Source organism: Limulus polyphemus, unplaced genomic scaffold, assembly GCF_000517525.1.
Source record: "Limulus polyphemus unplaced genomic scaffold, Limulus_polyphemus-2.1.2 Scaffold7725, whole genome shotgun sequence".
Lineage (NCBI taxonomy): Eukaryota > Metazoa > Arthropoda > Merostomata > Xiphosura > Limulidae > Limulus > Limulus polyphemus.
In genome coordinates, this window is record NW_013673335.1 from 11,931 (window position 1) to 23,260 (window position 11,330).

The 11,330-nt window shown below is 33.2% G+C and overlaps 1 protein-coding gene across 1 annotated transcript in view; it reads left to right on the forward strand.

Annotated features, from left to right (window-relative positions):
* Positions 1 to 11,330, forward strand: part of LOC106474820 (organic cation transporter 1-like) — a 19,196-nt gene that overhangs the window by 3,214 nt on the left and 4,652 nt on the right. Inside the window, exons 2-4 of the mRNA XM_022403123.1 lie at positions 1,058 to 1,161; positions 6,336 to 6,462; positions 10,746 to 10,761. Coding sequence (XP_022258831.1) covers positions 1,058 to 1,161; positions 6,336 to 6,462; positions 10,746 to 10,761 — 247 coding nt within the window. The remainder of the gene's footprint in view (positions 1 to 1,057; positions 1,162 to 6,335; positions 6,463 to 10,745; positions 10,762 to 11,330) is intronic.

Consider the following 11,330-nt stretch of genomic DNA (forward strand, 5'->3'; position numbering starts at 1 on the left):
TTCTTCTGATCTGTCTGTTCAAAATTAAGGACGGGTTATCTAAATAAAGTCCTTTGTTAGCTTTGCAAGAAACTTCTGGGAGAGGTGAATTTATCTGTTTAATTTTTAGCACAGTGTATCTGTTTATTATACCCATTCTGATACCCTAGTTTATCTGTCGTATATCGTCACACTACTTACATTCTAGCCTACAACTATAATTTGGTCAAACCAACTTTAGACAATATACCGACTGACCCATTCTGGGAGAGGTGAATTTATCTGTTTAATTTTTAGCACAGTGTATCTGTTTATTATACCCATTCTGATACCCTAGTTTATCTGTCGTATATCGTCACACTACTTACATTCTAGCCTACAACTATAATTTGGTCAAACCAACTTTAGACAATATACCGACTGACCCATTCTGGGAGAGGTGAATTTATCTGTTTAATTTTTAGCACAGTGTATCTGTTTATTATACCCATTCTGATACCCTAGTTTATCTGTCGTATATCGTCACACTACTTACATTCTAGCCTACAACTATAATTTGGTCAAACCAACTTTAGACAATATACCGACTGACCCATTCTGGTTTCTGGTCTTTCTCTATATTTATATACAGTATGGGTCTTCCCTTTATAAATATATTTTTTTCAGCTTTTTTTACAGTCATTCTATTCATTTGGTCTATATTATAGATCTGACAATTAAACAAAACTAGCAACAGAACTGAGATAAAACAAGACATAGTTTCGCCAGTAAAAGCATCACCAGGTACAGACTCCGGTGAAACCACTGTCGTGAATAAATAACGTATTTGTGAAACGTACAATTGTCTTGTTTTTTCCTCAATTCTGTAACTATGGAGTTTCACAAAACACCGACGGTATTTAATATCATTTATACAAAACTAACAATACATCGCTTGAATATAATCTACATTACTCTACGTGTCTGATCTTACGAATCATGAATGCAAATAAATATGTAAACAATTAGATAATAACTGGTCTTCTCAATTATAGTTTTGTAGCTAGTGTTAAATCTTGTTCACTTGTTAATATTTCAGTGGGACTTAGTGTGTGACAAAAGTCATTACCCTCATCTTATTTTCACCTTGGCCAGTATAGGGGGAGCTGTAGCAACTCCACTGTATGGATCCTTGTCGGATAGGTAGGGAAGTTCTTCAGATCAATTTTCTATTAATAAGAAAGTTAAAAAAAACACATCAACATGAATCGTTGCTTCTTAGGTTCTAAACTTCTGGTTGATGAAAAATACGACAATATTTATTCGTTTCTTTATCATTAACTTTATCAATGGTTAAAGTAACTTTATCAGTAACTTTATCAATGGTTAAAGTAACTTTATCTTACTTTAACCATTGATAAAGTTACTTTAACCATTGAAAAAGTTAATGATAAAGTTACTTTAACCATTGATAAAGTTAATGATAAAGTTACTTTAACCATTGATAAAGTTACTGATAACGTTACTTTAACCATTGATAAAGTTAATGATAAAGTTACTTTAACCATTGATAAAGTTAATGATAAAGAGTCTTTAACCATTCTTTATCAATGGTTAAAGTAACTTTATCAGTTAACTTTATCAATGGTTATAGTAACTTTATCAGTTACTTTATCAATGGTTAAAGTAACTTTATCAGTTACTTTATCAATGGTGAAAGTACCTTTATCAATGGTTATAGTAACTTTATCAATGGTTAAAGTAACTTTATCAATGGTTATAGTAACTTTATCGCTGAGGAACGCTTTGTAATTTATCAGTTCTTCTGTGGTGTAATATAGAAACGCAAGGTGAACGTTATGTTATATGCAGTTCGGACCGGACTTTGGGTTATTTTTAGCTGTGTAGTCCAAGATTCGTATTTTTCAACTGTATACAATCTCTGTCGGTTTTGAAAGAAATATTCCTCTTGGCCTTTATCTTGTTTGTTTAACTGAGCTAAAGATAGCATTATATCAGCTATATAAGATGTCCAAAAAGTTTGGAACCATAGGTTATTTCCAGATTTTATTAATTTCAGATACGTGGCTAATTATGGTGCTCTCAAAACATGAGAAGGTTGAGTTAATCCTGTTGTTAATCCAAAAAAAGACAACATGTGGAACACATTCTGTAAAATTCGTTGAAGTGCCCATGGTTCCAAACTTTTCGGACACCAATCAGTTAAGGCATAGGTAGGTAGAGTAATAGGAATTCAAATTTCCTCAAATGCCATCGTTATCGTTGTTATCACAAAGAAAAAAAAAGTTCATAATGATTGGCTTAAGTTTAAACCCATCGATAATGATTGGTTTAAGTTTAAACCCCTCTATAATGATTGGTTCAAGCTTACTTTCAAGCGTGAGGAAAAGCTTCAACGGACTTTATGATATTTTAAAAACTGTAAATTCTGACATCTGTTATGGCTTACCGAAAAATACACAAAAATGGTTTACCCCTCAGACCTATTCTATCTACTCTTGTTACCCCACACCTACAAGCTTGTTAAATATCGCCTACCTGCATTAAGCTCACTAACTAAAAACAAATTTACTGTTAAATATTCTTTTTCCTTTGCTCAAGAGATATCAAAATTTCCGAATACAGACTGTTTAGTTTGTTGTGCAATTATTTCTGTTTTTACAGGATTGGAAGGAAGCCAACGTTCTATATCTGTACCATCGTGACTTTTGTGTCCGGGATTATTTCAATGGTTGTACCCAGTTTTACAGTGTTTGCTGTGTTTCGACTGATACACGGTACATCATATCCAACATTGTACCAAGTACCGAGTATTACACGTAGGTTCTATTCTGTTCTCTTTGTCATTCATATTAATTGTTTGCAAGTGTCCGATATCGTGTTTAACCTCACATGATTCACAGTCAGGGAAACTAAATAAAATAACGTTGCTCTTGGATCGTTTTTATGTTTAATAAGACAAATGTACTTTCATAACTATGTTGTATTTTAAATTATGAAAATACTATAAAATATGTTACCACTAGATGGCACTACAAAGGGATACGACTTTTTATGTTTTATGACAGAACAATAATACGGTAGTTTTGTTAAAATATACTCGTAATACGTCAAATAAAGACTTATGTAATACACTTAAATGCATAGGGGTCACAGAGGGGGCATGTTCCCCACTTTTTAAGAGCTGGATTTTTTTTAATAACTACTATCATACATTCCACAGCTATAGAAAGTGTCCTCCCTCCATTTTTGAAACCAAAGTTGTGCACTGGAAGGTTGAACGTATAATTTTATATTGAGTGGTATATAACTGGGGGGGGGGGAGTATATTGGCTTCCCTAGTCTTCCCTCCTCTCTGTTCAGCGTACGTTTACATGCGGCTGTAGGAATTAACTTACCAAATGAATGTAAACCAAAGATTGGCATGATGAGTCTGCAAATACATAAAATGGATATTTGCACATAAAATTTTATTATTGTCGCCAAAAAGAGGTCCCCCCTCTGAATCCGTCACCGATCGTGAAAAATAATTCTTATAGCACAAAGCTATACAATGGGATTTCTGCACTCTGTTCACGGTGGGAAATCGAAACCCGAATTTTAACTTAGTAAAGCCTTAAACTTACCGCTGACCCACAGGGAGATATAAATAAACTGTTGGAAATCACGATAATGAAACATATTTATTGTTATGTACTTTTCATATTCCAGGAATAAACTCTCCAACGACGGAAAGGTACGAGTAAAAAGATGTTAACAAATGTTACGTGAATGTTCCAGGCTTGAACGAACAAATGTATAAAACTTTTTGGTGTACTTATTTACTTAACAACGACCCAAAGAAGAATAACTATTAGAAGTTCATTTATCACCAAATTTTTAACACCTGACAAGGGAATTCAAATACCTGGTAACCCTTAAAAGTGTTGTTGATTGGTTTGTTTTAGCGAAAAGCTACACAATATATCACCTACTCGAATCACGATTTCTAACGTCATAAACTCTAAACGGAGGACTAAACTGTATTAACTAAGTTCTTTCCTCAATACAAGCTAGTCTGGAGAAGGCCAATGAAAACTAATATCACTATACAACTCTTTTGATTAAACTTAGTTTGTTCAAAAATTATGGTTTTTCTAAATTCTTTGATAGACGAAAGACTTTCGAAACGTCGTCATCTACACTTTTGTTTCTACAACAGGCGGTTGTTGTCCATTCAACTAAGTTTCATCATGATTTTCAGAGTTATATTTGCCATCAGACAATAGCTTTAGGCTTACTTCATTTTTAAACTCTTCATTCTTTATTCGATATCTTAGAATGTTTCCGATAAGAGGAATATGTAATAATAGTATTTCAACCACACTGTGTCCATCCTATCCATCGCCGATAACGCGTTTCACTCATCGTGGAGGATGGGACAAAACAAACATAGAAGTGGTAGTGTGATTGAAATATTATTATACACTCTTCTTATCATAAAATACCCAAGGGATCGAATATAGAATGTAACGTTTAAAAATACAGTAAGCCTAAAGCTATTGTCTGATGGCTAATATATTTATTATTCTCACACTTCGCTAGCAAAAGGCGTTTACTCCATGATAACTACGATTTTCTTTTGGATAAACACGCTATTGTGTTGTTTTTTAAATATACTACGTTAAATCTGTTGGTTTTATGAAGTTATAGAGCAACGTATTCATACAGATGTAAATCTGTCACAAAAATCACGAGTAACTAACTATAAACTGGAACAAACACAAACTTTATATCTTAGTGATTGAAATGGTGGCGAAGGACATACGTACACAAATTGTGGGGGTCCTTTGTATCTCGTGGGCGGTTGGTATGTCTCTCTTGGCTCTTTTGGCGTATTTGTGCAGAACTTGGAAAATATTTGGATTGATAACCACGTGCTGCTGTATCCCTTTTCTCGCCTACTGGAGGTACTGTACTAATTATTATAACATTTCGTTCAGTTGGGGTTCTCATGGTAACGGTAAAACAGTAATTATTACCAGCATATTATAATACTATTTTATTTTCATAGCTTATTTGATCTGAATGTGGTTTATTATTTTTTCATAACTTTTTTTTTTCCTAGATCGTGAGGAAACGTAATATCATTAGTACGTTTGAAACATAATTAGAAAGAAAACAAAACTTTGGTGAAAAAAAATATAATTTCTCACTAAGTGTAACAATTCGAGCCTTAAATTATCAGTGTATAAGACAAGATGACTGCAGTATGCTAAATAGTTGGCAAAATTCAGTATTTTCTGATCAAAAGTGCTAATAAATACATTAAACACTAGATACGTCGTATTATATAATAATTTCCGATATCAAAAAAAAAAAACTTTCCTATTTTTATATAATATACAAATCCAAAACACCCAAGAAGGCGTAAAACAAAAACCTTGGAAATTTAATTTAATTAAATTCCGTATTTTATTCGTGAAGAATTACGGCACTTCTTTGTCACGTGATTAAGAAATGACAAATTAGTTACGACACTTCTTTGTAGTATATATATCACGTGATTAAGAAATGACAAACCAGTTACGGCACTTCTTTGTAGTATATATATCACGTGATTAAGAAATGACAAACCAGTTACGGCACTTCTTTGTAGTATATATATATCACGTGATTAAGAAATGACAAACCAGTTACGGCACTTCTTTGTAGTATATATATCACGTGATTAAGAAATGACAAACCAGTTACGGCACTTCTTCGTAGTATATATATCACGTGATTAAGAAATGACAAACAGTTACGGCACTTCTTTGTAGTATATATATATCACGTGATTAAGAAATGACAAACCAGTTAGTAAAATCACCAAATCACTTTTATTTTATCAGAAATCTGATAGTTAGAGGAAGGAAAGTTAGAAATAAACTGTTAATTTAAATGATAATTTAACGTGATAATATAACGTGATAATTTAACGTGATAATACAACGTGATAATATAACGTGATAATTTAACGTGATAATACAACGTGATAATATAACGTGATAATTTAACGTGATAATTTAACGTGATAATATAACGTGATAATTTAACGTGATAATACAACGTGATAATTTAACGTGATAATATAACGTGATAATTTAACGTGATAATACAACGTGATAATATAACGTGATAATACAACGTGATAATATAACGTGATAATATAACGTGATAATTTAACGTGATAATATAACGTGATGATTTAACGTGATAATACAACGTGATGATTTAACGTGATAATATAAGAAAGAATCGTTCATTCCTTGTTAGTTAACAGTTCGGTTAAAATATTAACCAGTTAACTGCAGTGAGATCCAATTTTCGTGCAGATTTTTACCTGAATCCCCTCGCTGGTTGGTGTCCGTTGGACGCTATGAAGAATCAGTTGTAATCCTGACGAGAATTGCCGAGACGAATGGATACTCTGTGCCTACTGACCTCATCACGAAGCTTAATGTGAGTCTTCTCTTCGGTTTTAGCCTTAATTGTTACAGTAACTTACGCCCTCCAGTGAGTCAGCGGTAAGTTTACAGACTGATAACGTTAAAATTCCGGGTTGGATTCCACGCGGTGTACAGAAGAGTACAGATGGCCCGTTGCGTAGTTTTGCACTGAAACGTCAACAACGATAATAGCTTATCTTTACACCTATGGGTTTTAGTACAAGCTATAATTTTTCCTGGTGCTGATAGTGTAAGTGCCTAGTATAATAAAATTATTGTTTGGTTTAAATCTTACTTATGAAAAAAAAAAGTTTATGTAAAGTTTGTTAGTTTGTAGTTAAGCACATAGTTACGCAATGGGCTATCTGTGCTCTGCCCGCCACGTGTATCGAAACCCGATTTCTAGTGGTATAAGTCCCCAGACATACCGCTGTGCCACTGGGGGGGGGGGGCTTATGTAAAGTAAATATAGTTGAATCCTATATTGATTTACGTTTTTTCATTGTTTCACACAGTTCTGTAAGTAGCAAGCAGACTAGGGGGTGGGCCGGGAGTTAGACTGAAAATTTGAAAGAGTTTCCATTGGTCCACCCACACAATTTATTGAGAGCAGTTTGAAGTCGCTGTTCTGTGTATTTCATATTCGATGACAGTCATTGATATTATGACACTCGAAACACAACCATGAAGTATTCCGAGCTCCTATGAGAAGGATCAGGATATTGGCAATCTCATACAGATCTTGAATGACCTTTTAAAGCATAGGTATAAAATGGATAAATGTAATATAACGAACCTTTAAGTGGTGTCATAAGCCGTCTTATAATACAAAAATACTGAACCAAGATGCTTTCTCTTTAAAAGGACTTATCTAATTGACGTTTGTAGTCGAATCAGATGGTCCAAAAAGGGAAAAACACATTGGGTTTTTGGATAAGAAAATGTTTGATTCGAAAAATGAAATACGACTAACAATACCAATCATCTCCAGGAATTTACATAAGTATCTCATCATATGCAGAATAATGAGAAAATCTTTACTGCTTCGTAAGTCATTCTCCTTCTTTAAATAAAGGAAGGAGACAGGGTGAACAAATTTATCGATTGGTGGCAGGAAATGTCTGACTCAGGGCACAGAAATAGGTCTATTTTCCAGTATTCATGAGATAAAGGTTGCTATATGAGGTCACATACTCTACAGATGAGACCATCCCATCAATATATTCAGCATACCAGGGTAGATTGTGTCCACTTAAGCTTCCCCGAGTTATATGCAAATTTTTCTTTCAACAGAAAATGCAAAAAACCATGAAGGAAAATGAAGAAGAAACAACACACAACTTGAAGGATTTATTCCGCCACAGCACGTTAAGGAAACATTTTCTCATCATAACGTTTTCGTGGTAAGAAAATAATCTCAGCTCTTTCTATAAAATCACAAGTAAAAAATATTGTTGAAAACAAAAAGATTAATGATATGATTACTGCTGAACATTAAAAAATATTGTTTAAAACAAGAAGATTAATGATATCATTATTGCTGAACATTAAAAAATATTGTTTAAAACAAGAAGATTAATGATATCATTATTGCTGAACATTAAAAAATATTGTTGAAAACAAAAAGATTAATGATATCACTACTGCTGAACATTAAAAACATTGTTGAAAACAAGAAGATTAATGATATCATTACTGCTGAGCATAAAACATATTGTTTAAAACAAGAAGATTAATGATATCACTACTGCTGAGCATAAAAAATATTGTTGAAAACAAGAAGATTAATGATATCATTACTGCTGAGCATAAAAAACATTGTTTAAAACAAGAAGATTAATGATATCACTACTGCTGAGCATAAAAAATATTGTTGAAAACAAGAAGATTAATGATATCACTACTGCTGAGCATAAAAAATATTGTTGAAAACAAAAAGATTAATGATATCATTACTGCTGAACATTAAAAGTAACCAGTCTATCTATGAGCTAATAACATTGAGTGACCTCGAATATAATCACACATAATAATATCTTTGATGAGTAAAAATTAAATATATATAATGCTACAGAAATGATCCAAACATAAACATTTCTTACGAAATTTCTTATCTTATGCGTGAGGTGTCAATTGTTTGTATAAGTTTAGCTAAGGGTTTAAAAGATTATTTAAGTGTTTTATGTAACTAATCTTAACCAAATTATCAAGTTGGTACACAATTGTTTGTTTGTTTTGTTTTTTGGCTATCTGTGCTGTGCCCACAACGGGTATCGAAACCCGGTTTGTAGCGTATAAGTCCAAAGACTTACCGCTGTGCCACTGGGGTGCACAAGCCATGTGTAAATATATTTAAATAAGCATGCATAGTTTAGAATTGAAACTTTCTATCAAACATGGCGTGACGGATTGTTGATCTCATCGTTGGCGTTCTGTTAAAGTATATATATATATATAAACGCTCCGTGGATGCTTTATAAGGTCAAATCCCGAAATTCTGTCACTCAAGAGTTGGTGGTGGGTGGTGTTGATCAGCTACCTTCTCTCTTGTCTGTCAGTTAAAAATTAGGGACGGCAAGCGCATGTACATAGCTCTTTGTGTAGGCGTTGCCGAATAACCAATGACTTGATTACGTATTAAATGATAATAATTAAAATATGATTTGTAAATAAGTCTGGAGAAAAGAAAGCTGGAAGAAAAACAATTACGTGGCAATCGTGGGGAAAATCTTTATTTTATAAAAAATTATCGTTTAGTCAACATTTTAGTAAAAACATCTATCAAAGGTATGGTAAAGTTTTGTTTTTACTAAAGTGTAAAACGTTTTTATTTAAAATAATGTGTATTACGTGTAGTTTACTTAATTTTATTGGTAAATAGAAAAGAATTTAAGGTCAGCGAATGAATGTCAAACTTTTTAAAGCTAAGGGTGTTTATCAGCTCTGCTGTCCCCAGTAGATTATCAAGCTATTAGAAATAATAAAACAGATAAATCCTTCTACATTTTGTACATCGTTTTCCACTTCTCGGTAGTGACTGTTTTAGTTTGGAGAACACAGATAATAATTTGCAAGACAACTAGAATAATGAATATCAAATACATTTGCAAGTGTACAAACAATTATAGTAATAAAAACCAAATACATTTGCAAGTGTACAGACAACTACAGTAATGAAAACCAAATACATTTGCAAGTGTACAAACAATTAGAGTAATGAAAACCAAATGCATTAGAAAGTGTACAGACAACTACAGTAATGAAAACCAAATACATTTGCAAGTGTAAAATGTATTTGGTTTTCATTACTCTAATTGTTTGTACACTTGCAAGTGTATTTGGTTTTCATTACTCTAATTGTTTGTACACTTGCAAATGTATTTGGTTTTCATTACTGTAGTTGTTTGTACACTTGCAAATGTATTTGCCAAATGTATTTGGTTTTCATTACTCTAGTTGTTTGTACACTTGCAATAACAACGCTTACCTTCGTGAAAAGCAGCTGACAGCGAGATACTGAAGCCAGCTATAAACATAAAGATGACATTAGCCCATCGTCGCCCCAATTTTTCCATTAGGTACATGGATAAGAAAATTGCTGGTATATTGAAAATTCCCATCAGGAAAAAATTTAGAAATTCATTTCCGTACAGATTGGAAGCGTTGATAATCAAAGCATTAAATCCCATGACGCAGGAAACCCTATAATGTAGTTTAAAAAAATTGTTTGTTTCATATAAGCACAAAGCTACACAATGGGTTATCTGTGCTGTGCCCACCACGGGTATCGAAACCGGATTTTTACCGCTATAAGTCCACAGACAAAGATGTTAGAAATCAGCACTGCAGAACAATATATAATAGCAAGACTTTATATAGACTCAACACATATTTTCACTGTTTGTACACTTGCAAATGTATTTGGTTTTAATTACTCTAATTGTTTGTACACTTCCATCTAAAAATATAAAGATGACATTCACCTTCGTGAAAAGCAGCTGATAGCGAGATACTGAAAAGTGAAAAGCAGCTGACAGCGAGATACTGAAACCATTTAAAAATATAAAGATGACATTCAAATAACAACGCTTACCTTCGTGAAAAGCAGCTGACAGCGAGATACTGAAACCATTTGAAAATATAAAGATGACATTCGAATAACAACGCTTGTCAGCTGCTTTTCACGAAGGAAAGCGTTGTTATTTGAATGTCATCTTTATATTTTTAGGTGGTTTCAGTATCTCCCTATCAGCTGCTTTTTGTAACTCACATTTCATGTTTTCTTCCATGCTTCAGAATATTATACAAGAAAGTTAGTATTAAATTCTCATATGAAATTGTGGTTTTAGAAAAAAAACATTTGTTATAATTCGAAGTATTAGGTTATTCTGATGTCAACTCATTTACTAAACATTGGAATATTCTAACAACAACAAATAGTACTTAAACCTAAAAAAAATATAACTTAAGTTTCCTGGGGAAGAAAAAAAACTATAATGAAAGTATATCGTTACACCTACGACCTGCCATTTTTAAAGATAACTTATATTTAAGCTTACTGTTTGTTTGTAATTAGGTGCAAAGCTACACAATGGGCTATCTGTGCTCTGCCCACCCCGGGTATCAAAACCCGGTTTCTAGCGTTGTAAATCCGCAAACATGCCGCTGTGTCACTGTGGTTTGTTTGTGGTTAAGCACAAAGCTACGCAATGGGCTATCTGTGCTCTGCCCACCCCGGGTATCAAAACCCGGTTTCTAGCGTTGTAAATCAGCAGACATACCTCTGTGTCACTGTGGTTTGTTTGTGGTTAAGCACAAAGCTACGCAATGGGCTATCTGTGCTCTGCCCACCCCGGGTATCAAAACCCGGTTTCTAGCGTT